Source organism: Hippichthys cyanospilos, chromosome 15 (genome assembly GCF_059441005.1).
Source record: "Hippichthys cyanospilos isolate Australia breed blue-spotted pipefish chromosome 15, RoL_Hcya_1.0, whole genome shotgun sequence".
NCBI classification, from domain to species: domain Eukaryota; kingdom Metazoa; phylum Chordata; class Actinopteri; order Syngnathiformes; family Syngnathidae; genus Hippichthys; species Hippichthys cyanospilos.
Genome location: NC_142383.1, coordinates 17996094 through 18011241, shown reverse-complemented (window position 1 = coordinate 18011241; position 15148 = coordinate 17996094). Strand labels below are relative to the sequence as shown.

General features: G+C 44.8%; 2 protein-coding genes across 4 annotated transcripts; one reads left to right on the top strand and one right to left on the bottom strand.

The window, feature by feature from the left end:
- Window positions 1–1182: 1182 nt before the first annotated feature.
- Window positions 1183–1807, bottom strand: LOC148412062 (histone H2B 1/2-like). Its single transcript, XM_088434629.1, has one exon. The coding sequence runs from the start codon at window positions 1772–1774 to the stop codon at window positions 1400–1402; it is 375 nt and encodes a 124-aa protein (XP_088290755.1). The 5' UTR covers window positions 1775–1807; the 3' UTR covers window positions 1183–1399.
- A 1410-nt stretch (window positions 1808–3217) lies between these two features.
- LOC148412061 (3-hydroxy-3-methylglutaryl-coenzyme A reductase-like) lies at window positions 3218–11471 on the top strand. 3 transcript variants are annotated; one of them, XM_088434500.1, is made up of 20 exons: window positions 3218–3366; window positions 4122–4292; window positions 4367–4478; window positions 4566–4653; window positions 5243–5327; window positions 5407–5512; window positions 5574–5680; window positions 6276–6395; window positions 6484–6617; window positions 7217–7428; window positions 7688–7764; window positions 7838–8032; window positions 8350–8508; window positions 8714–8871; window positions 8937–9042; window positions 10093–10263; window positions 10327–10467; window positions 10549–10707; window positions 10782–10936; window positions 11013–11471. In XM_088434500.1, exons 2-20 carry the CDS (start codon window positions 4128–4130, stop codon window positions 11062–11064), a joined length of 2502 nt encoding a protein of 833 aa, XP_088290626.1. In that variant the 5' UTR covers window positions 3218–3366; window positions 4122–4127; the 3' UTR covers window positions 11065–11471. The 3 variants fall into 3 exon arrangements, with proteins under 3 accessions (XP_088290626.1, XP_088290625.1, XP_088290624.1); XM_088434499.1 differs by having other exon boundaries at window positions 7637–7764; XM_088434498.1 differs by having other exon boundaries at window positions 10327–10707.
- The last annotated feature ends 3677 nt before the right edge of the window (window positions 11472–15148 follow it).

Sequence of the window (15148 nt, the reverse complement as noted above, 5' to 3'; positions counted from 1 at the left end):
GGTAGTACTTAAAAGTGACATGAGAACCGTGGAGAGGCAACCATGAGAACCGTGGAGACTCAATCAAACAACCATCTGCTCTACTGCGATCCCTTGTGTTTTCTTTTTCACTTTAAACGGTGTCAAATCACCCCGGAAACGATTTTAAACACAAAAAAATGGTTCGAGGTGATAAAGAACAAGTTTGGCTCTAGATTGAAGTCTTTCGCCGCTTGATGATTCGCTCCAGTTTTTTATTAGGGCGCCCAAAAGGTACCCTTACATTGGCATGGGCGACAATTCCGGCTGACTTTCCTCACTTCTTAAACGTCTAAAAGATTCAAAATCGCTCTCAGTGCAGTAACAAATGATTTACAGATGACAAAACATGTTTGTGCAGGTATTGAAAACATAAATCGATATATGTTGATGATCGTTTTGGAGTGGGACAACGGTTTTGTGACGGCAGTAAACACACTGAAGTTTTTCATGTACTAATGCAAGTGCTTCAATATTTTGCGTGGACAAAAAATGTAAGATTTCTCAATCCCCATTATGAATAAAAAATCCTTTTCACTCACAATAAGACGCAAACAAAAAAATAAACATAAACATAAGATGCAGGCTAATCACAGCCACATGTTTTGTAATGGAAAATGTCATTTTTGTCATGTTATATATGCAAATAGATGGTGCATGGAAGATAAAAAAAAAAATCCAAGCTGCCTGGATAGAGCAACATCATGTCTTTCCCACATACTTAAAATGGCTGCACATATCAGAGCTGCACACAGCTCTCAATTGAATCAGCTGAAATAACCTGATAACATGATCCTCTCGGATGTAGTCAATTCCTGCGTGCGATGGATGTCGGTTCAGTAACGTTTGCTTCTTTCATTGAAAATAATGCCTTGACAGCTTTGGCTCACACAAGCTGCTGTTGGCTGCAAAAGGCACTGGCTAGCTCGTACTGTTACGGTAATTACAAGTAATTACGCTTATGAAAAGTTACATTTGTAGGACACGCCTTTACTTTTGGCCCTCATTGGGGGGGGGGGGGGGGGGTAATGCTGTACAGTAAATGACAACTTCTGCACATTTTGCAGCTCATTTCCATTAATGACCAATAATTGTTAAAGTAAAAACAGCAGTCACGAACAGTTGCATCACCACAAAATAGTAAATAAAAATACGCGCCGAGAATTCAGTCATCAAGTCATAGAGTTTATTCATTCAAATAATTGGTTAAAACAGTTGATTTTGTATTTTATAAATGCATCGTAAGCTACCAGTACAAGAACCATATGACGTCACAGTACGACTGGCAACGCATATCGGAGAAGAACAAGTAGAATATACGCTTCAGAGGAAGTGGGTGGTTCTTAAAAGAACCGTTGGCTTGGGAATCGGATGGAGCTGTTCACTTTGAGCTGGTGTACTTGGTGACGGCTTTAGTTCCCTCCGACACGGCGTGCTTGGCCAGCTCACCCGGCAGCAGGAGACGGACGGCGGTCTGTATCTCCCTGGAGGTGATGGTGGAGCGTTTGTTGTAGTGAGCCAAACGTGAAGCTTCGGACGCGATCCGCTCGAAGATGTCGTTTACGAACGAGTTCATGATGCTCATGGCCTTGGAGGAAATACCGGTGTCGGGGTGAACCTGTTTCAGAACTTTGTATACGTAGATTGCATAACTCTCCTTCCTCCCCCTCTTTCTTCTCTTGTTGCCTTTACCAGCTGATTTGGTAACGGCTTTCTTGGAGCCTTTCTTCGGCGCTGCCTTTGCGAGTTCAGGCATGTTGACAGGAAATGGTGTATTGGCACGAATCGCACAAATGGTTTTATATCCGGTCTATGCAAATAAAACTGCGTCAACGCCACTTTTTCATTGGCTAGCTGTACCAGCGCAACTTTTTGATTGGCTGATAAGTGCTTTGCATGCGTGAGCAGATTTCTGGCTAGTGGCAAAGTCTACTTTATGGAAATATCACTGCGCCAGCGCCACACTCTGATTGGCTTACACAAGAAGCGTGACCTTTTTTGACCTTTTTTTTTTTTTTTTTTTTACTGTGCATGACTTGCAAATATCGCCGCACATACGCCATTTTTTCTTCAGGCTCTTCAAGACACGAGTTATGTATTTTGACGTCAACACCGTCTTGTGACTTTGCTACAAAACAAATCATAGGCGACCTTTCACAATGAAGAATATGATGTGTAAAATATATAGTGACTATATTAACGTAATTCGATACTTACATTGTGCATTATGGATTGTTTACGTTGTTTTGTTGTGAAGTCCCTTGTGTCATAAACTGGAGTAACATTACTGCCATCCTCTGGAGGCTTTGTTTACTTACAGGTTCACTAAATAGTACACAGTATTATTTACTGTTCTCAATTCTATTCTTTTAAAATAAAAATACTTCACATTAATAAACATGTTTTCCACAAATGTTCCTAATAATTGTTAAAAACACGAAGAAAATGGGTTTGATTTGTCCGACGAGTTCTATGAACTCAATCGTTATCAATTTTGAACTATCCTCGACGGTGAAATAGGTTTTGTGATATAATGCCCTTAAAGTTTTTGTTCCCTCTAAAAAAAAATTAAAGGGCAGTTTTTATGATCGTTTATCAAACTTCAAATAAATTTATGGCGTTTGGGAAAGGGTAAAAAAAAACGAGTTAACAAAACTACTAATAGCTATTGTTACATAATAAATCTTTTTATGCTAAGGTTTGATATTGATTGTACTTCTCGTTCTCAAAAAAGTAAACGCTCTGTGTTTATTTTGAAATGCGACTCGGAAGTGTCTGTTGTTACTCTTCTCGTGGGGTGAACGACTACGTTTGGGTTTGATTCCTTGTCATCACAGCGACTTTCTTGCTGTAACTTTATTCATTTAAATTGTCGTGTTCACTTTCAAACAACTCAATTTACGAAATTGTCACACTTTGGCCGAGGTGTTTATTATATTTACTTTACTGCTGAAGTTTCTGCAGTAAGGACTAGCGCCTTTTGCCACATCAAATATGGTAGATATGATGACGTCAGAAGCAACTGTCCATCCTGCTCGAGGCGTCGTTTATGTATTTTGGTCGATTTGCCCCTCAACTTTACACCAACAATAATTTTAGATGAAAACTGAAATAAACGTCGTGTCTATTTCTCTAAAATGGCATTGATTTAAAGGTATGAGGTTTTCTCCACGTCATTTCCCTTCGTGTCAATATGCCGTCGTTTACGGGCAAGTGACGTATTTCCCATGCGTCATCACTTCCGGATTACACCATCGGCTACTCGCCGTAGTTAAGCTAGCAAGCCGTGGAAGGGCTAGATCACAATCATGGAGCAAGTTTCCTGACCACCGGATAAGGTTTTCGAAAGTACGTAGGTTTTAATACCATTTCCCTATCGTTTTGACCAAATAAATCATTTCTCGGCCTTTTTGTCGCTAATAACGTGGGCGTGGCGGTGGCTAATGCTAACGTCAGCGCGCTAGCGTGAACATTGTCACACGTTATTTATGTCGACGCGACAAATGTCTCCCAATTGATGATTTTTTTTTCAAGTTTTTGTCTCGCCATATATAGTAAAATGATCTACTAACTCTCCGTAGAATGTTAACTCGCTATCTATTACCGAAATCTGACCACGATGGTAGCTAGCTCCACTTTTCCTCCAACCCTTCAATGCTATTTGTATATTACGTATAAAAGTGTTCACTGGTTATAAAACAAAATATTCGTGTTCTTATAACACCCTTTGTGTTGTTTTTTGTCCATTTTTGAGCTTTACTTTAAAGGCATTTCACATTTAAGGAACAGCTTTAAAAGAAGACACTAGGGAGCTGAAATTTAACCTAGATTGTCACAACATGGACACACATCACACTATCACACTACCAGAAGTGTGACACCCCTTGGCTAAATTACTGTAAGAATGATGTAAATGATAATGACCCCAAAATGATGAAAGTGGCAACCGAGCACTACTATTGTCCAAGTTGAACTCCTCAACTGGCTTCAACATAGTTCTTTGCCACCTGTCTGGCAGAAGATAATAGCAGTTGTGGTGTTTTTCACTGGAGGTTCCAGTAAACACGAATATCGGGATTTCATTTTTGGTCTTGCGTTGGCAGGGGAGCATGTTGGCGCGGCTGTTCCGCCTCCACGGCCTGCTGGTGGCCGCCCACCCGTGGGAGGTGATCATCGGCACCCTGGCGCTCAGCGTCTGCCTCATGTCCATGAACGGCCTGGCCGCCGGCGGCCACATGTGCAGCTGGGACGACTGTCCCAAAGCCGAGCGCCAGGTGGGTCTTTTAACCGCTCGCTCGTCTCGTCTTTTTTTTTTTTTTTTTTTTTTTTTAATTATGATTATTTGTAGCCGAGCCACAGCAGCGACGCCGTGGTCCTGACCGTGACCCGTTGCGTGGCCATCGTTTACATCTACTTCCAGTTTAAGAACCTGAGGCAGTTGGGCTCCAAGTACATCCTGGGTCGGTATTGCGGGTTCTTTTCACTTCCATGTGCTGCCGTGAAAGCTGTTTTTAAAAAATATATGTATTTGTTTTTGTCTCCCGCAGGCATTGCCGGTTTATTCACATTGTTCTCCAGTTTCGTCTTCAGCTCGGTCGTCATCCACTTTTTTGGCAGAGAGCTGACAGGCCTCAAGTAAGTTGGGCGCTTCGCTTATTGTCGACTTTGAGTCTTGATTTAAAAAAACGAAAAATAGCGCGTGATTTTTTTTAATTGCTGTCTGAAGTATCCTAAGTAATCGTTTACTTTAAGTAATCAACTTCTTTGGGTACAAGGAATTTGCTTTAGTATTTGAGTGTCTCGATTATTTAAGTATTCTCACAATCTAAATGAACACAATATGCATTTTTACTAACTGAACCTTAACTCATTCAATTTCAATGTTCAATATTTTTACTTCTTAATTTACTTCAAGTCTGCACACCCTTGTTCATTTTTTTTCTACGTCCTCCTGTGAGCCAGCCCAGTAGTTTGCGTCCACTGTAGTGGACGTTTGTTTTCGGTGATGATCTTCTGAGCTACGCTTCTAAGCTGCCTTGTGCTCGGTAGAGGACAAAAATGGACACGGCGGTGGACAAAAACGAATAGGCTGGTCTAAGGAGGATGTCAAAAGAAAAAAAAGTGAATCCAACATTTCACTCGAGATGGTCCGGTTTGCATAAGTGTACACACCCTGTCTTTTCTGGAGAATGGCTTCCAAACTAAGTACGCGGTCTTTCTTCAGCGAAGCGCTCCCGTTCTTCCTCCTCCTCATCGACCTGTCCAAAGCCTGCACGCTGGCCAAGTTTGCCCTCAGCTCCAACTCTCAGGTGAGCGCGCCCGCTAGGCGGCGCCCTATCGCAGCGGGACGCCTCAACGGCGCGCGTGCGTGCGTGCGTGCGTGCTTAGGAGGAGGTGAGGGAGAACATCTCCCAGGGCATGGCCATCTTGGGTCCCACCTTCACGCTGGACGCCCTGGTGGAGTGCCTGGTCATCGGGATCGGCACCATGTCAGGTAGGGAGGACGACGAGGGCGGCGACGATGAAGATGACCGAGACCGCGGCGCGTTCTCCAGGCGTGCCGCAGCTGGAGATCATGTGCTGTTTCGGCTGCGTGTCGGTGCTGGCCAACTACTTCGTCTTCATGACTTTCTTCCCCGCTTGCGTCTCGCTGGTTCTTGAGGTGAGAAATTCAACCCATGACGCGTCCGTCTCATTCGAACGGCCAATTTTAACAGGACTCGTAAAATCCGATGCCGCGTCATTCCTTTAGCTTCGCCTTTATTTTATTTTTTTCTGGTCTTGTAAAATGCAGATCATGGATTTCGGACTATGAGCCGCTACTTTTTTCCTCACGCTTGTTGTCCAGTGCCGTTTCAAATTGAAAAATTTAAAATTTCACATCAAGATTGAATTTTTGGGTGATGTCACCCAGCTCTTGAAATAATCTGAAAAATGTGTATATGTGTCAAACACTAAAATTCCATTTGTGTTAGCAGATGTTGCTAATCCCGCCCTATTGGGAGCTGCACACACCTCTCACCTCACTGCGCAGTCTCAATGGCGAACAAGGCAAACAAGTTCCCACCAAACTAAATTGGTCCAATCGGAATCGGCTCAACATTTTTTTATTACATCCAATAACTTGATACGCTAGAAAAAAAAATGGCCGCAATTGTGGAACGGACACGGCAATTATAGTTTTAAACGCATGTAGCTCAGCGGAAAATGTCACATTTTGTCGGTTTTCTGGCACGTAACGGTTTTGTTTGTCGCAGTTGTCGATGGAAAGCCGCGAGGGCCGGCCCATTTGGCAGCTGAGCCATTTTGCCCACGTGCTGGCCGAGGAGGAGCACAACAAGCCCAATCCCGTCACGCAGAGGGTCAAGCTCATCATGGTCAGTTGGCCCCGCCCACCCGCACGGCTTTGTTTGTTTTTGTTTTTTTCTACTTCCGGAGCGTAACGAAGGACGCGTGTGCTCAAAGTCGCTGGGACTGGCTCTCGTCCACGCTCACGCGCGATTGGCCGCCGAGCAACCCGGCCACAACCGCACGGAGGCGGGGGCGGCGCACAAGAGGCTGGAGCGCGCCGCCTCCATGCGCCCGCTGCAGCTCAACGGGTAAGGGAAAAAAAAATGGTCGCCTCAACAGGGTTAGCATCAAAAATGGCAAAACGTAGCTGAAATTGATTTGATTTGAGATGATTCCTTATCAAAACTTGTTTCCTCTCATAATATAATATAATAGTGACTACAAAATTTGTCTTTTTTTTTTCCCTTGACTCAGTTTGGCTTTTTTTTTTTTTTCCAATTTATTTTCCTCCTGAAACCCCACAAAAAATCGTTTTGTGCAAAAGAATTTTTGGGGAAAAAGATTTATTTTTTTAATATAATACAGCTTTTTTAGCTTGTTTTTTTATCTGATACAGTATTTCTTTGAATTTTTTGGGGGGGGAGGACAATGACGGTTGAGGGAAAAAACTACAATTCTTAAAAAATATATTAAAAATATTTGTAGAAAAATGAAGGGAACCAAAACTACAATTCTTAAAAAATATATTAAAAATATTTGTAGAAAAATGAAGGGAACCAAATCTATTTGCTGAAACCACAATTGAATAATAGAGAAATATTGCTAGGGCGCCATCTTGTGGCGACCTGTTGAACTGAGAAGCCATATCCAATCCAAAATTGCTCCCCCCCCCCCCCCCCCCCCCCAGGGTGGACCTGGAGCAGGTGATCACGCTAGGCCTGGCCCTGCTGCTAGCCGTCAAGTACGTCCTCTTCGAGCAGGGCGACACCGAGTCGTCGCTGGCCATCAAGGGTCCCTCGGGCGGCCCCGCCCCCGCCCGACGCCTTCCGCCGGCCGACGGCTGCTGCAGGACGGACGCCCCCGCGCCATCCGAGCCCGGACCCCCGCGCGGGGAGGAAGGTAATTCTCCTCCCTCCTGGTGGCGAATGATTTTTTTTCAAGTGAGGCTCCGCCCCTCGTTCATTCTTTGGCCTCGAGATGCCAAAAATGCAAAAAAAATTTTGCTTAAAAAAAGTCCTCAACCTGGCAAACGCCGATCCGATACCAAATGTCGATACCTCTTGTACTTGTCAAAAATCGTATTCATTTTTTAAACGTAATATTTAAGGGCATCCCCAAAACATTCCCAAATGTCCTTTTCGCCGGGGCGTATCCGCAGCGGACGGCGGCCCGCCCCCGGCCGAAACTTGCCCGCGCAGCGCGGAGGAATGTCTGTCGGTCCTCGCCGATCCGCAGGTGAGCCCCGCCCCCCTCGGCCTTTTGCGTCCTCGAACGGCGGTCCGAGCCGGCGCCGCCGATCTCTCCTCAGCGCGGACCCCGTTGCCTCAGCGACGGCGAGGTGAGCGAGCTGGTGGCGAGCCGTCGCATCCCCGCCTACAAGCTGGAGCGCGTGCTGGACGACCCCGAGAGGGGCGTGGCCGTCCGGCGGGACGTCTTGTCCTCCGAGCTGCCCTTTCCCGCCGCCCTGTCCTCGCTTCCTTACAAGAACTACGACTACGCCAAAGTGAGCCGGACGCCGTCCTTTTAGATACTTTTACATATATATATTTATATGTGTATATGTATATGTGTGTATATAAATGTATATGTGTGTGTATATGTATGTATATGTGTGTATATATATGTAAATGTGTGTGTATATATGCGTAAATATGTGTTTGTGTGTGTGTGTGTATATATATATATATATATATATATATATATGTATATGTGTGTGTGTGTGTGTGTGTGTGTGTGTGTGTGTGTGTGTGTGTGTGTGTGAAGTCGTGATATATAAAAAATCTAAAATAACGTCTAAAAAATGAATTTGTGACGGTCCAGGTGATTGGCACGTGCTGCGAGAACGTCATCGGGTACATGCCGGTGCCGGTGGGCGTGGCCGGACCGCTGCCCCTGGACGGCAAGCGCTTTTACGTTCCCATGGCGACCACCGAGGGATGCCTGGTGGCCAGCACCAACCGGGGGTGCCGGGCGCTTGCCGTAAGTCCAAAAAATGCCCGGGGACGAAGTTGTTTCCAACAAAATAAGGAAGAGTTTTGTTCTTTTATCCCTTTTTTTTTAACACTCGTACTATGGTCTTTTATTTGTGAAGCTTTTCTGTGTGGGAGAAAAAAAATCCCATTATACAAGTCGATTTTTTTTTTTTCGAGTGGGATTTGAATCCATTTTTGTTTTGTCTTTTCAGCTGAGCGGGGGCTGCCACAGCAGGGTCCTGGCGGACAGCATGACCCGGGGCCCGGTGGTGCGCCTCCCGTCGGCCTGCCGCGCCGCCGAGGTCAAAGCCTGGCTGGAGAGCGCCGAGGGCCTGGCCGCCGTCAAAGACGCCTTCGACCGGACCAGCAGGTGCGCCGGGCCGGCGCCGCCCGGCTCCTTCATTCTCGTTTTTTATTCCTTTCTTTTTTTCCCAGGTTCGCCCGGCTGGAGAAAATGCACGTGGGCCTGGCGGGCAGGAACCTCTACATCCGCTTTGAGGCGCGTACGGGAGACGCCATGGGCATGAACATGCTCTCTAAGGTACCTCGATGGGCATCGCTCGTTCGGCGCCGGGGACGGAATTGTACGTCTTCGCCGAGTATTGCTTCAAGGTCACTGCCAATTACGGAAATTGTAGTCAAAAAAAGTTTGGACGCCCCCGATTAATTGCGGACATTGCCGGAAATTGTATTTGAAAAAAGTTTGGACGCCCCCGAATTAACCCATTCACTGCCAACTGCGGAAATTGCTGGAATTTGTAGTCGAGAAAAGTTTGAACGCCCCCGATTTAACCCATTCACTGCCAATTGACGGAAATTGTAGTCGAAAAAAGTTTGGACGCCCCCGAATGAACCCATTCACTGCCAATTACGGAAATTGCTGGAAATTGTAGTTGAAAAAAGTTTGGACACCCCTGATTTAACCCATTCACTGCCAATTGCAGAAATTGCCGGAAATTGTATTTGAAAAAAAGTTTGGACGCCCCTGAATTAACCCATTCACTGCCAATTGCGGAAATTGCTGGAAATTGTAGTTGAAAAAAGTTTGAACACCCCCGATTTAACCCATTCACTGCCAATTGACGGAAATTGTAGTCGAAAAAAGTTTGGACGCCCCCGATTTAACCCATTCACTGCCAATTGACGGAAATTGTAGTCGAAAAAAGTTTGGACGCCCCCGAATTAACCCATTCACTGCCAATTACGGAAGTTGCCGGAAATTGTAGTCGAAAAATATTTGGACGCCCCCGATTTAACCCATTCACTGCCAATTCCCGGAAATGTTTTTTAATTTTAATTTTTTTATGGCCCTAATTCGTGTTACGATACCAATATCAACATGGAACTCGAACGCAGCATCTCGCGTCTCGGCGTGACTTTTTTACTTCATCCGGAGCCAAGATATCCTATTGGCCCGCCGCCAAACCAATGGCGGGTCAGCTTTTTCATGCCGGTCAAAAAGAAAGCCCCCAACGCGTTGACTGCCAATGACGGAAATTGAAACCCGAGACGGTTTCTACTGCGCTGGAGGAAAAGGAGTGGAAAGTTTGTTTTTTCAAGCGCGATGACGTTTGCGGGCGCGCGTGGGCAGGGCTGCGAGGAGGCTCTGCTGCGACTGCGGCGGCAGCACGGCGACGTGGAGGTCCTCTCGGTCAGCGGCAACTTTTGCACCGACAAGAAGTCGGCCGCCATCAACTGGGTCCTGGGACGCGGGAAGTGCGTCGTGTGCGAGGCCACCGTCCCCGCCGGGGTGGTCCGGGAGGTAATGGCGCTCGTGGCAAAACGCCTCCTGCCCCAGGGTCTGACCGGGCGCCTTTGGCGGCAGGTGTTGAAGAGCAGCACGGCGGCGCTGGTGGAGCTGAACATCAACAAGAACCTGGTGGGCTCGGCCATGGCGGGCAGCGTGGGCGGCTTCAACGCGCACGCCGCCAACATCGTGGCGGCCATCTTCATCGCCTGCGGCCAGGTGCCCCCCCCCCCCCCCCCGATTGGCCGGAGGCCCCCGTCCCCGGCGGCCGCCTTAACCCAAACGCCCGCCCGCCCGCAGGACCCGGCGCAGACGGTGAGCAGCGCCAACTGCATCACGCAGATGGAGGGCGCCGGCCCGGACGGCCTGGACCTCTACGTCAGCTGCACCATGCCCTCCATCGAGCTGGGCACCGTCGGCGGGGGGACCAACCTGCCGCCGCAGCGGGCCTGTCTCCAGGTGGGCGGGCGACGATGGCGGCGGGCGAGGGAGCGAGGGAGGGGCTTGAGAGTTCCCTTTGCGTCCGCGCGCAGATGCTGGGCGTGCAAGGCACGCGGGCGGACGAGCCGGGAGAGAACGCCCGGCAGCTGGCCCGCGTGGTCTGCGCCGGCGTCCTGGCGGGCGAGCTCTCGCTCATGGCGGCCCTGGAGGCGGGCCACCTCGTCCGCAGTCACATGACGCACAACAGGTCGCCGCTCGTCACTTATACCTAGTCTTTTTTTTTTTTTTTTTTTTTTTTAATAAATGCCCTCACCGATTTTCAGGTCCAAATCGGACTTGGCCTCCATGTCATCACCCCCCGGGGACGCATTGTGACACTCGTCGCCACGGCAACGGCGCCCTTTCTTGAGAAGCCTCTTTCAAGATGGATGCACAAGCCATAAGAACACTCGAAATTTGGGACAAGAAGAAAAAAACTGTGAATTGTGTTTTGTGTGCCATAGAATATTCAATTATAAAGATTAATGATCTCCTTTGCTGACAAGTTTTTTTTGCTTGCTTCATTTTTTTTTCCCCTTTTTCCGATATAAATGTTTTGGCTTTTTTTTTTTTTAGGTTAAAAAAGGAGATATAAGTATTTAAGTTTTAATTGTGTGTGGGGGGAGTGTCAAGACAAGAATGTGGAGGTCGTTTACAATTTACGTGAAATTGGAAACGAGTCCAGCGTTATGTGTGATAAGCACAAGTCCAATGACGTCATTAAAGCAAGCTTGACTTCGTAATGTCTTTTTTTATTATTATTAAATATCCTGTGGATGTCTCATCCTAATGCCAACATGTTTCTCGGATTTTGGCTGCGTAATTGCGTTGAAAGCTGCATTGCCGTCCATGTCCACTAGATGTCGCTGTTTTTCCACACATTGCTTATATTTGAAGCTATGAAGAGGTCACGTAGCAACATTTTTTTTTTTTACTATGCATGGTCAGCTTTGTAGAAAAAAAAGCCTTACTAAACATGGTCGATTTTTGACAAAAACAAAGCCTTACTATGCATGGTCGGTTTTTTTTTTTCTCCAAGAAACAAGCCTTACTATACAAGGCCATTTTTTGACGAGAAAAAGAAAAAAAGCCTTATTATACATGGTCGTTTTTTGACAAAAAAAAAAAGTCCTACTATACATGGTGGTTTTTTGACGAAAAAAAGCCTTACTATACATGGTCGTTTTTTGAGGAAAAAAAAAGCCTTACTATATACGGTCGTTTTTTTGACGAGAAAAACAAGCCTTACGACACATGGTCGTTTTATGTGAAAAAAAAAGCCTTACTATACATGGTCGTTTTTTGACGGGAAAAAAAGCCTGACTAAACATGGTCGATTTTTGACGAAAAAAAAGCCTTACTATGCATGGTCGGTTTTTTTTTTTTCCACCCAAGAAACAAGCCTTACCATACAAGGTCATTTTTTGACGAAAAAAAAAGCCTTACCATACATGGTCGTTTTTTTTTCCTCCCAAGAAACAAGCCTTACCATACAAGGTCATTTTTTGACGAAAAAAAAGCCTTACTATACATGGTCGTTTTTTGATGAAAAAAAAAAAAGTCCTACTATACATAGTGTTTTTTTTTGACGGAAAAAAAGCCTTACTATACATGGTCGTTTTTTTGAGGAAAAAACAAAAGCCTTACTATATACGGTCGTTTTTTTTTTTTTTGACAAAAACAAAAAAGCCTTACTATACATGATCATCTTACTATACAGGGTCGTTTTTTGCAAAATAAATCCTTACATGGTTGTTTTTTGCCGAAGAAAATGCCACATGGTTATTTTTTGCCCCCCCCCAAAAAAGGCTTACTATACATAGTCAATTTTGCGGGAAAAAAAAGTCTTACTAAGTCGTTTTTTGAGAAAAAATAAACCTTACTAAATAAACCCCGACTATACAAGGTCGTTTTTAGTGAAAATAAAAACCTCACTCTACATGGTCGTTTCATTGCGGAAAAAAAGCCTTACCGTGCCCGGCGCCAACCTCTGGTGGCCTCCATCTTTCTCGTCATGCGATAAACGCCGGCGCCTGATGCGCCCGCCTGCCTGATCCGCGATACGCTCAATGCCGCGAACGGTGTCGCGCGCTTCGGCGCCGGCGATAAACCTACGGTGATGTCACCTTTCCTGATAGCATGCAGAGTGCCGAACATATAAATGGCACCGAATACAAGATGAGCCTATGAGAAGTCTTGTTTACTCAAAGTATGTGACATGCTAGCATTAAGCTAGCAGATTTTAGTTTGGCATAATGACATGATCGGGTTGAATATTTTGGTGTTTAAATACACAAAGTTATTATTAGCCTGTTTCACGGTAGCATAAAACTAGTGGAGTTTAATTTGGCGAAATTTCATGGTTTGGTTGAATATTTTGGTGTTTAAGTACGCAATGTTTCCGTCAGATTGTCCTACAGTGTTTTGTTATCGAAGTTTAATTTGAAGAATTTGCATAGTTTGGTTGAACATTTTGGTGTTTAAGAACACTTTTTTTTTTTAGCCCATCTATAGTGTTCACATAATGTTAGCATTAAGCTAGCGGGATTATTTGGCAAAACGGTTGAACATTTTGGTGATTAAGTAAACAATAGTTTCGTTAGCCCATATGTGGTGTTTTACATAATGGGTTAACATTAAGCTAGCAGAGTTTAGTTTGGTATAATGGCAGGGTTAGTTTCAACATTTTACATACAGTATTACGTTAGCATTAAGCTATTGAAGGTTGGATTAGCATAACATTTTTGCGTTTAGGTACACATGGTGTGTGTCGGCCCGTCTATCGTTTTTCACTTGTAGCACCGAGCTAGCAGTTTGGTTGAACATAAGAAAACAATGTTTCCGTTAAATTGTTCTACATAATAATGTTAGCGTCAAACTAGCGGGGATTAGTACGGCATAACGGCAGGGTTAGTTTGAACATTTCGCTCTTTAAATGAAGTGTTTCCGTTAGCACAACGTTTTACATACAGTATTACGTTAGCATTAAGCTAACGGAGAGTGGATAAGCGTAATATTTTTGTGTTTGGGTACACAATCTATCGTTTTTCACTTCTCGCATCAAGCTAGCAGTTTGGCAGAACAGAAAAAAATGTTTCCATTAACCCGCCTAAAGTATAAAGTATTATTATGTTAGCATTAAGCTAAGGTTTTTTTTTTTTTTTTTTAAATAAAAAACAATGACGCGTGTTTGAGCGTGCCTAATGGCGCGTCCCGGCTAATCCAAGGTGTTGCTTTGCGCGTGCGTGCGTTTTGTACGTGCACAAGCACGAAAGCGTTAATGAATGACGTGTCGTTCATGGGCTAATAGGATTACCCTCCGTTGCTCCCTTCCTCCCCAGGCGGTAAACAGAGTTGCGGGGAGGGAAAACACGTACGCGTGTGTGCGCGTGTGCGTTGGGGGGAGGAAAAGGAGGGAAGTCGCAGTGATTTATAACATCGAGTCTTGCTAGCGCCTTCTCTCGCGTAGCAGGGCCGCAAACACATCCATTACAAAGGTACTGATGTTAATGGCCATTGTGTGTGTGTGTGTGTGTGTGTGCACCAGAGTGAGCACACACCTTTTGTGTGCGAGTGTGCACCGCCGTGATAATCACACACTGCTGGCTGAATGGGAGGTGAAGGTTACTCAGGGTCTTTCCCATAGAGGTGTGCAAAAGTGTGTGTGTGCGCGTGTGTGTGTGTTGGACTCGAGAGAGTAAGGCGAGGCTCCAAAGGCCCCCGCCTCATTTATCAGTCGTTAATGTTTGTTTACACTGCTCGGGCACTCGTGAGGCAATCGGTAGCGCTAGCGTGCTACAATCCGGTCGTCAAGTTGACTTTTGCAGGGAAATGTTTGAAATTGCCTTCAGTTGTCTGTTTTTTTTCTGAAGGGCTGCATAAAAGAGTTGATATGCCAAAAAAGATAAAATAAAAAATCAAAAAGAACAGATCAAGTTGAGCTTTTAGGGATAGCAAGTTGGATTTTTTTCTTGCTAAAAGCGACCATGTTTAATAAGTCTTTTTTTTTTCACAAAAAATACTTTTTTTTTTTTATATCTTCGCAAAAACAACCATTTAAGGTGTTTTTTAATTTGTTTTTATTATTATTCAAGCAAGAAGTGTGTTAATTTTTTTTCACCAAAACCGTGTTTTTATTTTGGCATAAAAAAATGTATTTTTTTTCCTCCCAAAAAGCGAACATGTTGTGCGTCTTTTTCACAAAAAAATGATCATCTATATATAGAAAGGTGCTTTTTTTCTCACAAAAAAACCTACCACGTATAGTAAGTTTTTTAGCAAAAAAAAAAGAAAAACGCGATGTATAGTAAGGCTTTTTTTCTTTTTTTAGCAAAAAACAAGCATGTGTACTAAGCCGTTTTTTTCTTGTGTAGTGTTTTTTTTTCCCAAGACGTCGAATAATAAAGCTTTTTTTTCAAGC

Coding starts and splice junctions, on each gene's coding strand:
- LOC148412061 (XM_088434498.1), top strand. CDS start 4,128: ATGTTGGCGCGGCTGTTCCGCCTCCACGGCCTGCTGGTGGCCGCCCAC. Junction 5,328..5,406: donor CCCTCAGCTCCAACTCTCAG/GTGAGCGCGCCC, acceptor GTGCGTGCTTAG/GAGGAGGTGAGGGAGAACAT. Junction 6,618..7,216: donor CGCCCGCTGCAGCTCAACGG/GTAAGGGAAAAA, acceptor CCCCCCCCCCAG/GGTGGACCTGGAGCAGGTGA.
- LOC148412062 (XM_088434629.1), bottom strand. CDS start 1,774: ATGCCTGAACTCGCAAAGGCAGCGCCGAAGAAAGGCTCCAAGAAAGCC.